Here is an 18,379-nt window from a genome sequence, read left to right as displayed (position 1 = left end):
AGAAAGGAGACTACAAGAAGCATGGAGGCCCAGGGTTGGAAGAGAATGCAAAAAAGAGAAATATTTAGGTTAAAGAAAGATGGTAAGGAGTGAGGGGAAATTGGCCGAATCCACAATGTCATCTCTCCGATTCATAACAAGGTTCAAGAGCAAAGCCTGGTGTTAACATTTTGGGGAGAATTTCCAGTGCACAGACAGTGACATTTTTGAGCCAGGTGATAAAATTATATTCTAAAACTCATAAGGAATAAAACTAAAGTTTTATCAAAGACATAGGCCTTGTTTGTCATGTGTAGCCATGACTGCCTGTAATCCATTCAGCTACTTTTCTTAGTCTATATCTGTATCTGGGGTAACATTTTCCCTGGAGCCACCGAGCAATACTCATGTTCACTCACGGAGGATTTTTGCCTTACCTGTATATTCAGGCAAACATGAGTCAATGTGCACAGGATACTCTGCCATTTTTGGTTTGCAGCTTTATTTATTGAGAGAGCTTGTGTACATTTGTCAAAGTCATTTAAAATCATTGCTTAAATCATTCTGAAGTCACGCTTATGTGCAAATACTTTTTAACGTGTCGCATGCATTAAGTATTCATACTTCAGAACATCACCTTAAGATCATCACAAAGCATTAGCATGTATTGCTCTTAAGTTTGTTGAGGGCTTAGGTGGTTTATCCAGAACCTCTGAAGGAATCAATACAATTTGCAGGAATAGATCTCAAGAGTATCTGTGGACCAGAAGCCTGATTTCAGTTTCTGCAGACCCCTTCTTCTCTCCATCTGCTCCTTTCTTGCTTTTGACATGCGAGTCTGTTGCTCTATTGACAAAGAGATGCATTTCAAAAGTATGTTTCCAAATATGTTTCACTGGGCGTTTCGAGAAAATATATGCTGTCATGCAACTTCATAGGACATAATGGTATCTTCAGGTAAAGCATTTACACAAACGTTGCAACTTCCTTGACCACTTTTCTAGTTTCTAGATGCGGTGACAAGCAGTGAAAACTGGCAGCATCACTGGCAGATGAGAGGCAGGAGCCACATCAGGGTGGCGTGTAAGGTTGCCAGATAAGGTGAAGAAGGCTATGCAATGGAATAAGTGGAATAAAATTAATTCCTAGGACAGGAGAAGCCTGAATACATAGGTGTACCTTCCAGTATACAAGCTTTCAGCTGACACCTCACTTCCTTACAAAAATCCAGGCTCGGTGTAGAAGGACAAAGGACCCATGGATGGGCTGTATATATGTAGGTGGCAGACAGAATCAGGAGAGATCAGGAAACCCTGAGGGAAGCAGCAGCTGACATCTGTGGTGGTGGAAGGAAAGGGAGTAGAGACCTGCAAGGGAAAGGCAGTGCTGTCAGGGTGGAGCCCAGCAAAATGGTCTCTCCTGGGGCATTTTTAGTAAGCTGAAGGACATGTCTCAAAGCCTGGGAGGAGATGGGAAAGGAGATGACGTGACGCCGTGGAGGCCTGGATGAGAGATTTAGTTTTAAGCTTCATAAGCAAAATGCAGATTGTGGAGATTATTTTACACAATGTTGTTACAAATCCTGATCATAATTTGTACTCTTTGTGGAAAAAACCAGAGAAAACTGAATCAGTTCTTTTCAGACACCACCAGAAGTAGTGACGATATCCATGGTTGTATTTTACAGCTGTGTGTATTCCCTGGTTACAGATACTGCTCAACAGCATGAACTCATTTCTACAAACCTCAAGCTCGTACTTTTGTACCCAATGGGTTTCTGCCATGGGGAAAATAAATTCTTCTAAATCACCACTGAGGCTTCTCCACCCCATTATTTTGGTTCATGTTGTTTATTTTTATTTTTAGGCACTCATCAACATAATGTACTGTTGCCTACAACAGCAGGATTTGTTAGATACTTAAGGATTTTTTTTTTTCTACTTGCCTGTATGTCATTCATAGCATTTTATATTCCTTTTCCATTTGCAAGAAGCTTGGCAAAGCATTACTGATACAGTATCATAATTGTTTTCACTGAGAAAAGATAAGCTGTAGCATCAGTAATTGATGAATGAAATATCCATTTTACAGAATTTTAACAAGATTGAAAAAACCTAAATGCATGTGGACAGACACATAGCTACACATACTTTTAATGCATCACACAAAGCTTGCAAAGTACGTGGTATCAGATGACTGTACAAACTTCAAAAGGCCATGACAATAGTGTATTTTCTCAACCACTTTTTAACAGATGCTTCTAGGATGAGATGTTCAACTGCTGCACAGTTAACACAGCTAGATCATGTGGCAGGTTAGAAAAATGTATTAATTACAGGATGAAATGTGTATGAATATATTGTATATGTAAAACTGGAAATTATCCTGTATGCCATGATTCACTATCTGTTTCTGACATGGGGAACAGAGTTCACTTGAACAGAGTCACACATGCGTTAACTGGCTGAAAATATCCAGCACGGAGCATTTATTTTACATTCAGACATTATTTTCCTTTCCCAAAAGCTGGCAGAAATGTTGGAGCTGATCCCTGCACCACCTGTCTTCTCTGCCCATCCTCCAGCATGCAGTGTAGGGGCATAAGGGGCTGTGGTGCCCCATCACTGAAGCTACCAAATACTGACTAAGACAGCATCGTTTGGGACTGCCTGTCAGTGTCACTCACGGGAACTGGAAGTTTTTCTGGATTGAAGGAGCCGTACCAAACTCTGTGCTGCTCCTCCTCTATCAGTACTCAGGGGGACTGGAGAGTCTGGACCAGAATTTGTTAAAGGCTCTAAATTATCAGAACCTTCCTCTTAATTACTGAAAATGGCATTGTGTTGCTCACCTGTGCTCAACACTGTGCTCACTGCCTCTCGGATATGGAGGTGGAAGGGAAGAGTGCCACCTCAGTTCAGCAGCTTTCTTCCATGTCTCAGTTCATTGCTCTTCAAGATCACTTACTCAAGTGGAAAAGCCCCGCAGTTAAGCATTGCCATGATTGCAAAACTCCGCAAATGACTTTGGAAGGAAAAGTTTAAGATAAAAATTGTAAATAAGCTCTGTGATTCCAAAATGCAAAGAGTTCAGCAGGTCAGAACTATTCTTGTGATTTTAGCAAACTTCACAGGCACTTTTTTCATCTAGTTTTAAAACCCAAATAGAAAAAAGCTAGTCCAGTTTAATTTGATTTCCTACTGTAGCAGACAGAGTCCATCCCTTACCCTGTCTCCCCACCACCAGCAATGTAGAGATTTCACTGAACTACACCATCCTTTAAAACGCGGCTGGTTTAGAGAGGAAAATTACTGGTTTTGCCAAATACGGTTTTGTAATGGATGTTGGTAGCATGAAGATAACCCTGTTTGTAAAAGTATTTAAGTACTTACCTAATTTTAAGCAGCTGAGTATTGCCATTTTTTTCTTAGATTATCACATGCTTAAAATGAATGCATGTTTTCTTAAAATATGTATGGGTTTGGAGATTTAAATATGCCCACATTCTGCTGATAGATGTCAAGTCTTTTGAAACAATTTATATTGCTGTTTTTGCCCCCTAGGTGGACACCCATGGAAACATTCTGCTAACATCACTTGAAATTCACAACGAGGTGGCAAGCAATGAGGTCACCACCAGCATTACAGATGCCAGAAATTCAACAATATCCTTTGACAACTCAGGAATCCAGTACAGAAAACAAAGCTCACATCGCGAAAGCCTTGGAAGGCGTTCGTCAGAAAGAACAGGCTCCCACAGCAAGAGGGGCCATTTACGAAGAAGGTCTTCGCAACTGAAAATAAAAATCCCGGATCTAACAGATGTGAATGCCATCGACAGGTGGTCAAGAATGGTGTTTCCATTCACATTTTCTCTTTTCAACTTAATTTACTGGCTATACTATGTTAACTGAGTGACTGTACTTTTTTAAAGGACTTCAGTTATAACAAGTGAAGTACTACTTGCCTGCAGAGTATATATATATATTTATATATAAAAATATATATATATATGAACTTTTACTATGTAGACCATACTCATGTATGTGTGAATACATATAGCAAAGAATTGTGTGCATATAAAAGCACACGCTGCAAAGCAGAAGTATATGTATGCACACACACATGTACACATTCGTTCTGAGGTTATGGACACTTTAACATAGAATGCACTTCAGAGGAACTTTTTAAATCGAAAGACAGGTGTCGTCAAAACAACACGCCTTGATAAAGTAAGTGTATATTATCACTACAAAACTTTGATTGTCACAGAAATTTTCAAACACCTGTAATCGTGTATAAAGTCAGTATTTAGTAACATTGTAAATGCTGCCATACACACTAATCATAAAGCGGTAGAGTTACACTGGTAAGTTTAGAATAAGTCATTTATATTGCAGACCTATCAACTGGCATTTCATCAAGCCAAATTTATTTTTCTTTGCTAAAATTTCTCAGTTTTGTATATGCCATAATATGTTTTTTCCCAGTCCTGAATGGGCATCGTTTTTAATGATCTCTTGCTTTCTCTTCTGCAGTAAGCAAGCTGATCATGGGAGTGTTGCTCTAGGTCTTTGGAGACATACACATGTTCATAATATTTCAAACAAGCATTTTAAGTGTCCATCACCAGTGAAATGAATCTTTTGTAAGTACTGTAAATGTACAGCACATTTTCCTTCCCTTGGACTGGTTCCAGCTGCCATGTCATTTTGAAGGAGAACAGCACATTTTTAGTATAATTTAGCTGAGAATTCAACTACTGTCAATGTGTTCTACATCTGCTGTAGATTTAAAGATTGTCATTCCAGTGAAAGCATAGAAGATGTCTCAGGTTATTTGCTACTTCAACATGAAACCACCTAGCTGTAGCCTTTTTTAAACATGCATTCACATTATTTAACATTCTTATAACATTGTATGTTAATGTAAAATATATTTGCATAATATGCATATAAGTATATTTTCTCAATATTTTTCTTCCCTGTGCTTGCTATTGTGACCGCTTGCTATGTCATATTTTTGTTTCTGTGATGTTACAACTTTTTATTCTCTAGAACTGAGCAAATAGAGCCCTTCCGATACTTTGATTCAGTGATGGAGCATTTTCATATTTTATTTATATACTTAAAATATATACACATACACTTATCAAGCTAGTGTGCTGCAGTCACAGATCACAAGAGATAGCAAACAGTATGTTTCGTTTCAGCATCAACTATGTTCTAATATATCCTCATGCAAATGTGACCACTTTGGTTTTCATCCCGATTCATTCCCTCACCAGGATTCCCACTTTTCTCAGTCTAGTAGATTGTAGTCGTCAAGGTATGCCAATTTCAGATCTGTAAACTTAATTTGTTATTTATCAGAACTAAACCTTTCTAAAGAAAAGAAGATATATTTTTTGTAAACAGTGTTTCTATCATGTACATTCACAAATAATAACAGATACAGTAGCATAAATAGATCTAAAAAAAATAATTCAGGCATGGCCCTGCCAGTTCTCTGCATGTAGAATTCCTCTGGACATCGATGGGAATTTTTGGCAGATGGAGAGCTTTGGGTGCTAGTTAGAGATATTTATGGGAGAAAAATGTGTCGATCTGCATCTACCAAAAACACCGAAAAGGGATGAAACTGAAGAGGCTGGCTTGGCTCTGTAATGACCCGTGTTCTCGCTAGTACTTGATTTTTCTGTGAGTAGAGCAATGATACTTGTGTTGCTGCCGTGTACGGTCCATTACTGTTCCCACCTCTGACTGTTTGCAACTGAACTGTGAAACTTTGCTCTGGGCTGAAATTCAGCATAGATGAACCTGGGTTGCAAGGCCTGTGTTGCAATCCCATCCTCCGGGCTGCTCCTCAAACAGGAATGGGCTCCGCACAGTTGCCTTGCAGCAAAGCTGCAATGCGATCCCCAGCTGGTAGCGTTCACTGTAACCCCGGATGCCAGAGTGTGCAGGATCAGCACCGCAGTCCTGCTGCATCCTTGGCAGTGGTGCAAAGTGGCTGTAACTGCAGTTTTTAAGCACTGTATCTGCAGACAACTCTACAGTATGAAGAGCCTCAGAGGAACCTGTATAGCTGGAGCAGAAAAACTTGGTTTTCCAAAGCTCCTCAGTATTAGCTCCCATTGGTAAACCGCAGTGTGTTACGAGCTCTCTAATATCTCTTCCAACTGCGAAGGGATTTTAGAGCACATTGTCATGATTATAATCAAAGTAACTAAACAATTAACACCCTCCCAAAGTACGTATTTGGTAGAATTGTTGAAAAGTCCTCCCAAGCTTTTATCCTAATAACAAAATATAATTAAACAAAAAAATCTGATTTTAATAAAACTTAAAAATAGTAGGCTTTGCTTTAGACAAATTACCCTAATGAAATGATCTTCGAGCAAGTCTTTCAGTAAGTGCCCTAAACAACTACCCTGAAAAATGGGATTCAAGAAGGGAATGGTCCCACCCTCATGAGTTAATCAGAGTTCTCTCTTTTCTTCAAGCCCCAGCTCCTAGAAATTGTGTGGTCAGGCAGGGATCTTTAACAATGACAAGTTGTGATCGAAATGTGTACTCCAAATCCCACTGAAATCAGTTCTCCAGTAGCTTCAGCCAGGGTTCCCGAGCAGATGGAAAATTACTGTCTGGCCAGAGCAAAGAGGCAATGTGCATTTTCAGGACCCTGCATGGGCAAGAGAACTGAGTCTCTGAGCACTCTCCCTCTCTTACCCTTTGCACAACTGGAGGGCAGTGTGTTAATGCAGCCCCTTTCATGAAACTGTGCTCCCCACGTTGCCTCTCATCACAAAAAGTGGGCAGTTGCACATTCCAGCTTTTTCACAAGATTTCATATTCATCAGTCTAGTTGAGTTCCATGGGGCACAAGCAGCTTGAACCTTGAACAGAACCAAGTCTTTGTTTGACTTGAAAAAAGCCAGGAAATTCTCACTTAAGGTTAACACTTCATCTTTAACACACATTTTTGTGCCTTGTTTTGCCAATGCCCTTCCTCCAGTTCCAGCACCACTTCTTACACACACACACACACACAACCATGTGTTAAGAACAGTGTTTGCCTTGACCTCCCATTTTCTGGCTCTTGTCCCTGTATGTTAGCTGCAGTGTATGATTTTAACCATAGATGGCTTTAAGACTAAAAATGGTAATTTCAACCAAATTGCACCAGAGCAATGTATTTCATAGCTAATTAACTCCTTTCTAACTTAACACTACTATAAATAACACATAATTTGCTTGTAAAAGGTATTAAGAAAAAGAAAGCTGGAACTATCTTGTGTTATAGCCCAAAGGGTCAATAAACAGTAGAAATATTCTGGTGGTTTAACTCTAAGTTGATTTCATCCCATTGTAAAGATAAACTAAACCCCAGTCTTTTTTGCTTAAGGCACATCTATGTATTTTTGGTATTCTTCAGCAGTGAAAAAAAATAATAAAATGGAATGATGAAGAGATGCTTTATGAAAATATTGATGAATGAATATTCATTTATTAAAAAGGATTTAAAGATTAATTGCTTACGGGTTTTTTTCTGGGCATGGAGGGAGTATGATGATTGTGTGTTTGGCTAAATTTTAATGTTTAGTTACGTGTTAAATATCATGTAATGGTTAGCCTTACACAATTTCAAAGAAAAAAAAAACACATGAAAGCATTTTCTTATCAACACACAAGTTGCAAAAGGGATTCATAAGCATTAAACTACTATATTTCCTAGTGTTTTCTATGGTAGATTAAGGAAGAGAGAAAAACTACATCCACTGATTTAGCAAGATCCTTAGTGCCAAACCAACCTCCCTTCAAGCTGGGGCATTACCTGTTAAGAGCAGAAAGTTTGTCCTCTGCTTTATATGAAAGCTCTGCCTGCCTAGGAGGCAAAAGAGCTTTTGATATCAAAACAAGACAGTGGTGTGCTGCTTATTTGTTTCATAAATATTTCATAACCAAACAAAACCCCTTCTCCAACTATGCTAATCATATCAGGAATGCTAGTTGTGTTCATTACACTTTATGTTGCTAAGTATTAGTAAATTATTTTAGAGGAGTCAGGACATGGACAGATTCCAAGAGGAGTTTTTAAAGTTGTCTTGACAGTAGTTCACCAACCCCTTCCCCCAAAACCAAAAAATACCCTGAAGATTTGGAAAGCAGACCGTCCTTAAACCCAATTGCCATGCTTTGCATTGGAACAAGCTGTCACACACTTGCCTAAATCTCATAGTAGCTAATGATACATGTCACAACTTTTAGTAGATGAAATATTCAGCACGGTAGATGTGATTGCAGGGCCTTTGAAGTCAAGAGCAAAGCTCCCTCTGATTTCAGCATGTTTCGGCTCACTTATAGCAACACTTCCCAGATCCTAAGTAAAACCTATTATCTATTTATTCCAGTCCAGCTCTTACCTTAGAGTAGAAAAAATTAATGATGTATCAAGCTTAGTTTTGTGAGTGGGAATATGTGGTAAGAGGTGTATTTCTTTGTGTATTTTGGAGCTGATGTATGGATAAACTTTATCAATTAATTGCTTAATTACTGCTCATTATATTAAAGGAGTTCAGGTTCTATTAGAAATGATTGGCTGGTTTCCCCAAATAAATATGGTCATGTTAGTATCAAGACTATTTCCACAGATGTTGGTTTTATAGTCACGCCTGTCACAGCAGCAAACACTACCTGCTAATAGATGAAGTACGTCAGACAGCTGAAAACTAGACTAAAGGCAGTGGGAATCCCAAGGCTTCTCTGAACTTTTTTTGAACAAAGACAGAATCTCTCACAAGTGCCTTCAAACTCCTCCAAATACAGGGTCTGAGCTTTTCTAAAATTAATTCAGATTTTGGGTGTTTAATTTATGTGGTTCTTATAGCTTGTGACAGCCTGACTTGTGGACTTGGACATACACCTTCTGAAAACCAAACCCAACATACAGCATCACTTGTCATACTTGAAAACGAAAGCTGTGCAGATGGGATATGTAATAGTACAAAAAGAGCAACTGCTGCCCCTAAAATCAGCCAGAGTTTAAATTATTGCCTAATTAACAGAACTTTAGGTAGTGCTTGAGCAAGCACAGTATCTACTTGGACAAGGTCCCTTACCTTTGCAATGTGCTATGCAGTATGCCTTTGTCCAGCATTGCAGCCTAATTTAGATTAGCAGGTTTTGTTCTCCCCTGGAAACAAAGGAGACCCCAGAAAGCGGCTGCTCAGGCCAAGTTTGCCCCTGCACTGGCATACCTCCAGCAAGGCATAGAGAGAGGACCTCCCTGGGTTTTCCCGAGACAGAGCTCCCCAGAGCCACTCAGGTCCCTGCTCTGAATCCCTCTTTGGAGGCACGGATCTCTCTCCTTTGACTCCAGAGGGAGCCTCAGGCTAAACTCTGAATTATCCCCCAGCTTAACACCTGCAGTTGGCTTCTTTCGGATGTTATTGCTCCTGCCGCACAAACCTGGAGATAAAGTAGTTATTATCCTAGCCGGCAGGAGGCACGCGGGCAAACAGCATGGGTACTCAGGGCTATGATACATCATGGTAATCTTCAGGTTATTTGTTCTAATATTGTATTTAAATATATTTCAGTTTATGCTCTAGCCTTCAAGAGTTAGCACACTTGTCTCCAGTGCTGATGCTTTTTACATGAATGTACTTGGGAGTCTGGGCCAGAGCATGGGGAGTTGTCTAAAGACTTTAAATCCGTTCAGCAGTACTCCCCTGGGCATTTCCTCTGTCCTTCATCCATATCACAGGTCAGAGTTTACACTACCCCTGCTCTAGGTTAGCCACACGCCTACAGGTTACCCAGAGCTCAAACCCACAGACGTGTGCTGCCAAGTGATGACTTGCTCAGCTGTACCATTAGATATTCTGCTTTTTAGAAAGTGTCTCACAGATCAGATGCTATATTAGCCTAACAACTAACCGCTGCTTCACACTTCCTCCGTTTAAAATGCCAGCGCTGCCACTAGAGACTCCATTTTCCCATCCTTTGAAAATTACTAGAAAAAGGGGAATTTGCAAGCTGACAGGCAATTAAGAACCTCTCTCTGTACACCCAGGCTCAAATTTTGGTTCAGGTTATACATTTGATCCACAGGGACAGAAGTAATTGGGACAAAATTCTTCCTGCCTAGGGCTACTCTTAAGAGTTTGCAGTCCAAAACACCAGTAATGTAGGTAGGTGCAAAAGTATTTAAAATTGCTAGCGATGAAGTCTGTCTGCCTTTTTGCTTCCAGGTGTATTTAATGTGAAAGGCACAAAACAATTGCGGGAGCAGGAACCAGCACACAGTAAATATCCCAGTGCAGGCAGCCCGAGGGCTAGGCTGGAGTCAGGCACTTGTGCTCCTCTTGCTTTCAAAGGTCTGTCTTCTTGGCTGAGCAGCTGGAGGGTTTTGATGGAAATTCCCAGCTCAGCTGAGAACAGGCCCAGGACATGACCCAGAGCACCCTTTGGGCAAGTGCTCTAGGGAATTGCCTGTGATGTAAAGAGCTGACAAAAGCACTACATCTAGCTGCATCTTAGGTGGAAGGGAGCCTCCTGTCATGGAAAGGCTTTGGGTGCAAGCAGGTATCTGCGAGTGCCTTCAAGGCATGGATTCTCCCTAAGCTCTGTATTTCCTGCTGCCACTCCTGGACAACTGCTTTGCCCTTCAGAGCTGTCTAATTCCCCTGCAGCTGCAGAGGACACATGGCCTGAATTCGTTCCATCTTACATAGCACATTTACCTGAGGCACTCTGTTAGTCCCTTAGTGGTTGTAGACCCTATTTATAACCAACAGAAATGCATACTATCATCCCGAGAGTTGTCTAAAGCCCACAACTGGAGTTCCAAGGCAACATTTTCAGTTTCAAGTCTTTGACTAGCTGCAAAACCAGCCTCCAGAGAAACTTGTGAGCGATGACAGAGGGAACTGTGTGCACAGCAGTGTTGCTGCACAGTGCTCTGCACCTGGAGTTTCTGTGCTTGAAGTTTGCATGTGGCAGGGAGCACAAGAGAAAAATAAGGCCAGAGAAATGGAAAAAATTCCTACATTTACCTAGATTTATAATGTTTTGGACTAAACTGTTTCAGTTGCAGTTGATAGAAGATGTCCTGCAATGCGAGTGATCCCATATCACAGTGAACACTTTGTCCCACTCCCCTTTGGTATCAGTGAGAGCAAAGTGTGAGCTTACAACTTTGAGTTTACAACTTGACCACATTGGCGGTTGCGAAATAACTTCTGATTGATTATTGGGATTGGAAAATGGTGACATGACTTGGTCTACAAATGGGAACAATTTGAAGACACGTTTTCCCATGAACTTAACACTCCTGACTTTGCCTTATTCTAAGCTGGAAGTGTATACAACTACATGCTGAAACAATCTAAAGGATACCCATAACCTGTTATTACTGCTTGGGCATTATCTAAAATACTGTCAACAATTTCATTTGTAAAGTACGCTGAGTTTATAATGACACTGATTAGGTATTCTATATTGGCAGTTCATATAGCACACTTCCATGTATCTCATTTTCTTTGACAAGACAGTTTTTGGTGAAGCCAATGCTGGAACAATTTCCTAATGACCTCACTGATGTTAAATTTCTCTTGATCATCATTTCTTGCAGACCTGTAACATTCTGAATGCTGATGACAGTTTTGACATTCACAAAGATGTAGGTTTAATTATCATCTTGATTACCTGAGCTGGAAAGCCAGATGCCTAAATATCATGAAAGGTCGAGTAGAACAAATCCTGATAGTTGGTACATTTCAGTGTTAGAAACATTGCTTGGCTTGGAAGGTGACTTAAAGAATAACAACAAGTAATTGGAAAATCCAGGGCTTTTTTCTTTGGACAACTCTCTTCCTGCGTGAAGAGTTGTTTAAACATTGTTTAAACAAGAATCTGGTCCTAAAAGGTGCGGGAATTTGAGCTGGATTACCAAAGACATGCAAATTATCTCAAATAAAAAAGAACAGAAAGGAGAGGTACCCAAGACACCAAGATATATAAAGATCTGATAGTTTTTCCCAGTGTCCCATGGTAGGTAACACTTTATTGTTGAGAGACTCACATAAAGCACAGCAAGCCTCCTCTTTTATAGCAGCAAGTTTGTCAATATCCTTTACTTTTATGTGCATGATTTATAAATCTATTTTCTGAAGCAATTTGAGGGTTGTAAAATCATACCATTATTTAGTACACAGCTCCTCATGGATTCTGGTTTATCAACTGTTAGGTAAAGAGTGGAAAAAACATCTGCTAATCACTCATTAAACTAGAATAGATTCAAACAAATGACTGCTATTAAGAGCCCTGATCCAAAGCCTGTTATAGTCGACAGAAAAGCTCTTGGAGGTTTCGACAGGTTTGCATACCACCTGAAGTTAATATTAGCCAGAATGATGGAAAATTTACACCTTAATTTATTACATAAAATTCAAGACATGAAAAAATGCCAGAACTTAAGGCATCTATGGGAAAGATCAATATACAGCAGAGGACTGAAACCTGAAATTGAAATAGCCGCAGGGGACAGAAATTTGTGCAATTTTAGTTTAATCGAGTACATTGCGACTGGTAAGGTGACAAATGATTACATTTTCATTTGTCCATGGATGTCCACCAAACTCAGACTTGCCCTTTAGCAGCAAAATGCCAAACTATATAAAAACCTCCATCCACCCCAAAAAAATGGAAGCGGAGTACCTCTGGCAGGTCAGATGGCACTGCCCACCTCTGGAGGCAGGCTGACATCCTACTGCAACAGATAGGTGTTCTCATTATTTTTTATTAATACAAATGCTGACATCATAATGTTAATAGTATTATCATTATTTAATAATAATATAGACATATTACATGCTTTGCTGAAAAGGAAGCCTTATCTAAGAGCTCACCGTGTTGAACTAGGTTACTGTGGCCAAAGTTATGACACAACTCTCATTTAGGAAGTGAAAAATTTTTGGCCAGTAACTGCTTTCAGATGTACAAAAGTAAAAATTCTTTTGCTGCTTCCTTGCCACTGTCACCAGCCCGGCAGTCTGAAAGTGAGTTATGACAGGTTTGAGTGAGGACGGAGAAATCACAACTGCAAAGGATGAGAACCTCAAATGCTGGAAGGCAAGGGGGGGCTACTATCACGCTGCCAATAATGTAGCAATTTTGGAGGAATTTCTGTTTAAAATTTAGGTGGCCATTGGAGTTCAATGCTCACTGGCATTTCAAATGATCTTGAAAGGCATATTTAGTAGCTTCAGCTGAAATAAGAAAAACTGTTGATAACTGCTGAAGCACCGTCTTCACAGATATACACCTTTTTCCATTGTAAAGTGATTGTAAAACATGAAGGCAAGAGCTTCAGGGGACTGACTGGATGAGGGTCTGATAGCTAGCTGTGGAAATTTTCAGTGCACTCAGTCCTATTGATATCTGCTAGCTAACAAAAAGGCTGCCAGCAAATCCTGCACTCATTTCCATTTTCATTGGCTTTTTTGAAAGCAAGACCTGAACATTAGGAGCATCCTGCCTTGCCAAAGCCAGGCAGCCCTGTCACTCACTCCTTTTCACGTAGTGATGGGGCTCTACCTTTAAGTCCCAGGGATTGCCCCGCTGGCTCCAGCCAAGAGGACACTGCAGACTCTCGTCGCTGAGATGGTTAGAAATCTCTCCAGGCTGAATGTGTTTATGGCTGATTTTTTTCCCCCTTTTGTTATTTTGCCAAAATTGCCCTTTAGCTCAAATAGCCCTTCTCCATCTGGCATTTACTCTTTTGATATATTTCTAGAGAAAAATCACATCTTTCTCAACCTTCACTTTGCCGAGCTAAAACAAGTTCAGCTATTTTTAGTCACATCATGCTCTTCTCTCCCCTGACAACCATCTTAGTAATTCTCTCACCTGTTGCAGAAAAAAATAAAAATAATCCTCTTTCTGGATCATAAACAACCAATTCATTATATACTGTTCCTACTGTCTTTATTCCTCTGGATCACGTCCTCTCTTGGGTTGTTTGGACACACTCTCCTCATAACCATTGTCAGCCTCTTCCCCTGCCCAGCCCTTAGCTCATAATTTATTTTCAGTCTCCATTTGTGTCTCCAATTCTCTTCTCCCTGTGCTATCCACTTGCCTTCTGATGTAAGGAAAGGAATTTGTGTTAACACATATTACAGGGAGGGAGAAGCCCTGAATTAAAGGTGAAGAGAAAGCTTGCATTCCATCTCACCAATGAATAATAGAGCCCAAGTCTTCTGTACCTTTCACACAGCTCCACTGACAAATACGGCAAGAACATGTTTTGAAGCACAGAGAAATCCAAACATCGACAGGTGACAGGTATTTTCCAAGGTGCCACATTTGCTCTGCAAGGCCCTGGGGCTCAGGCCTAACACACCCCTGTTACGGGATGGGCACTAACGCTGGCAGGAAGAGACTTGAAACACCGAACTCTCTCAGGGTTTGAAACTGAAGCCACCGTCCACACGTGAACCAAGGTGGTTGGGAGAGGACTATGATGGACCACAGCACCTACTCTTGCCAGCTCAGCTAAGCATAAAAACTGCTCACAAATGTTGTTCTCAATAACCACCCAGGGAAAAAAGGCAGCAATGGCAACAACCAAGCACGGTGCCCTCCACTTGTAACAAACTGCTGGTGTCTCTGGCTGCTTGGCGTGGGTTGTGCCCTGCGGGTGCAGCCGGCAGCCCACCGGAGCAGGGGTGTTTCAGGAAGCCAACGGAGCTTTCCCACTGATGCGGAGACGTTTTAAAACACGCCACTGAATACTAGCTGACATTTTCTGAAATGACTAAAACTGCCTGCCCTTTCCTTTTCATTTTTTGGTACTCCACTTGCAGGGCTGCATGGAGGCCTGATTTCCAAAAGGTCATTGCCAAAAATCAGATCCCATTCAAGCCCCAAGAGAAGCTGAGACCCCGCAGCTAGTCATGACCTCCTGGTTCTAGTGTGAAATGTGGAGATGCTTTGACGAGACAGACAGAAGCTGAAGACAAAGCTAAAGGTCATCTAATATAGAGACCTGATCCATGAGCAGCTGTTGAATAAGTAAATTGTCAGTGCCAGTCCTCTCTACAGTGAATATCTGTTACTCCCCAAAGATGTCATGGACTGACTGCTGCGCCTGTGTTTGAGTGCACCAATGCTCAGGACAAGCTGGAACCAGCTCTATAAGGAAGGTGCCAGTTTTGGTACTGAGGGCTGAGGAACCTGTGGAAAAGAGGTGACATTTATTTGCAGTCCCACTCTTCTGTATCTCTTTTTGCCAAACAAAGCCTCAAACTTAGCCAGAGCACGTATCCTCAGGGTATTCAGCTCCCTGAGCTGGAAGACAAGGACAGAGTGCAAAATAAACTCCCCAAAATCCAGGAGGAAGCAGTTAATGACCTGCTATGCCACCTGGACACTCACAAGTCTATGGGGCCTGATGGCATCCACCCAAGAGTGCTGAGGGAGCTGGCAGAGGAGCTTGCCAAGCCACTCGCCATCAGGTATCAACAGTCCTGGTTAACAGGGGAGGTCCTGGGTGACTGGAGGATTGCAACCATGATGCCCATCTACAAGAAGGGCCGGAAGGAGGATCCGGGGAACTACAGGCCTGTCAGCCTGACCTCGGTGCCGGGGAAGATTATGGAGAGGTTCATCCTGAGGGCGCTCACAGGGCACGTGCAGGACAACCAAGGGATCAGGCCCAGCCAGCACAGGTTCGTGAAAGGCAGGTCCTGCTTGACCAACCTGATCTCCTCCTATGACCAGGTGACCCGCCTAGTGGATGAGGGAAAGGCTGTGGATGTTGTCTACCTGGACTTTAGTCAAGCCTTCAACACTGTCTCCCATAGTATTCTCCCAGAGAAGTTGGCAACTCGTGGCTTAGACAGGTGCACTCTTCACTGGGTAAAAAACTGGCTGGACGGCCGAGCCCAGAGAGTTGTGGTGAATGGAGTCAAATCCAGTTGGCGGCCGGTCACAAGTGGCGTCCCCCAGGGCTCAGTTTTGGGGCCGGTTTTGTTTAATATATTTATGGATGATTTGGATGAGGGGATTGAGTGCACCCTCAGCAAGTTTGCAGACGACACCAAGTTGGGCGGGAGCGTTGATCTGCTCAAGGGTAGGAAGGCTCTGCAAGAGGGATTTGGACAGGCTGGATCGATGGGCCGAGGCCAATTGTATGAGGTTCAACAAGGCCAAGTGCCGGGTCCTGCACTTGGGTCACAACAACCCCATGCAGCGCTACAGGCTTGGGGACGAGTGGCTGGAAAGCTGCCCTGCAGAAAAGGACCTGGGAGTGTTGATTGACAGCCGGTGGAATATGAGCCAGCAGTGTGCCCAGGTGGCCAAGAAGACCAACGGCATCCTGGCTTGTATCAGAAACAGTGTGGCCAGCAGGAGTAGGGAGGTGATCGTGCCCCTGTACTCGGCGCTGGTGAGGCCATACCTCGAATCCTGTGTTCAGTTTTGGGCCCCTCACTACAAGAAGGACATTGAGGTGCTGGAGTGTGTCCAGAGAAGGGCGACGAAGCTGGTGAGGGGTCTGGAGCACAAGTCCTAGAAGGGGCGGCTGAGGGAAGTGGGGTTGTTCTGTCTGGAGAAGAGGAGGCTGAGGGGAAACCTTATCGCTCTCTCCAATTACCTGAAAGGAGGTTGCAGAGAGGTGGGTGTTGGTCTCTTCTCCCAAGTGACGAGTGACAGAAGAGGAATCGGCCTCAAGTTGTGCCAGGGGAGGTTCAGGCTGGATATTAGGAAAAAGTTCTTTACTGAGAGAGTAGTGAAACATTGGAACAGGCTGCCCAGGGAGTTGGTGGACATGACAGTGTGGGACATGGTTTAATGGGCATGGTGGTGTTGGGTTGATGGTTGGACTTGATGATCTTACAGGTCTTTTCCAACCTTTTTGAACAAGACAGGTGGGGAAGATGGGGAAGAAAGCATCTGGCGACTTCTCGCCTTCCTGCAGGAGCATGTGCTTCGAGCTCCAGAGAAGCTGATGGATGTCCGTCCCCAGAGACCTTCATCGCTCTCCAAGGAGGATGCTGAGCACAGGGCAGGGACTTGGTGAGAAGGGAGCAGTGAGGGGAGCAGCAAGATGCTGTTCCACCCTCTGTGCTGGGAAAAGCCTTTCTGTGGCTCTGGGACTGCTCTGTAATGATCCTAATGCCACCTGAAAAGATGCTCTGTAAAGGGTCTAGTGTAATACCAAGAGAAATTTGTATTATTAAATACATATCTTGTTTGGACTCCAACTCCTTTAGGTTTTCCAGTTATACCATATCAAGGATGAAAGCAACCTTGAAGAGGCAAAAGTTGAGCGCTACACTAAAATTCATTCTCATCAGAGCTGTTACTGGAGGACAAGAGGATTGTTTATGTTTTTTCACATAACAGAGTACTTGTCACAGCTGGAGTTGTGGGCTTTTTTAATCTAATTGCTGGCTTGAAATGCAAATGAGTGTAAAATTTCACAGACACATTTTAAAAATGCAAATTGCATGTGATGACAAAGTAATTTTCACTACTATTTTTTGTTCCTCATGAGTAGCATTTTTTGTTTGTCTGGGGATATTTTTTTGGAAACTTCCCAGGCAGTTAAAATGCCTCGCCTAAACTACGGATATACGTCTTCATATTGATAAATACAAACCCTTGTAATATTCGGGACAAACTTTGCGCGTATTGAAGAGCAAATACATTACAAATAAGCATGGTCTCTGCAACCTTAATTCCCATTGCTGTATATGAATTAACGCAGTAAGTTGCAGGTCCTTATCTCCCTGATTTTTTCTGCAGCATCAACATACCAGCGTAGGCCAAACTTTTAACAAATGTCTGATTAAAAAGTCTAAAAATTTGAAGCTGGTGGGGATGCCTGGATGCTCAAAAACTTCAGCCAGAAGTCTGAAAATTTGCCCTCAGGAGCTGGGAAAGGCACTGTGACAGTGGGGTCAGGTGTGGGTGTGCAGTTTGGACTAGGTAGCTACTCCATAGTTGCCTGCGGCTGTTGGATTGGATGCAGTGATGCTGGTGGTCCCTCCCTTTCTATTTTTAAAGATCTTGGCCTTTAATGTTTGTGCTAGAGTGTAGCTGTGTACTTGCTAAAAAAGTGGGATGAATCCCAGTTGTTGGAACAAATTGCTCTTGCTGAGAACAAAACCGATCCGTTATTAACATAACATGCCAGTAGGAGGCTTGCCAAAGTTGACTTAGGCCTCCAGGCGATAATGCTGTGCAAATAGCATTAGATTGCAACTAAAAGCCTGAAAGTGAGGAATGGGAGAATTGCAGAGCAGATGTGTAGAAGCAGAAAACTGAAAGGAGAGGAGGACATAAGAAAGATCTGTAACAACATAGGAAGTTTGCGGCTTCTTTGCAAA

At 42.1% G+C, this 18,379-nt stretch overlaps 1 protein-coding gene across 4 annotated transcripts in view; it reads left to right on the top strand.

The window, feature by feature from the left end:
- The window catches only part of GABRB3 (gamma-aminobutyric acid type A receptor subunit beta3), a 202,031-nt gene extending 198,138 nt beyond the window's left edge, over window positions 1-3,893 (top strand). For all 4 annotated transcript variants that reach the window (XM_059820938.1, XM_059820947.1, XM_059820965.1 and 1 more), the window contains one exon: window positions 3,543-3,893. In XM_059820938.1, coding sequence (XP_059676921.1) covers window positions 3,543-3,893 — 351 coding nt within the window. The remainder of the gene's footprint in view (window positions 1-3,542) is intronic.
- Window positions 3,894-18,379: the final 14,486 nt, after the last annotated feature.

Source organism: Gavia stellata, chromosome 1, assembly GCF_030936135.1.
Source record: "Gavia stellata isolate bGavSte3 chromosome 1, bGavSte3.hap2, whole genome shotgun sequence".
NCBI classification, from domain to species: domain Eukaryota; kingdom Metazoa; phylum Chordata; class Aves; order Gaviiformes; family Gaviidae; genus Gavia; species Gavia stellata.
The sequence above is the reverse complement of the archived record's forward strand: the minus strand, read 5'-3'. Positions and strand labels throughout refer to the sequence as shown.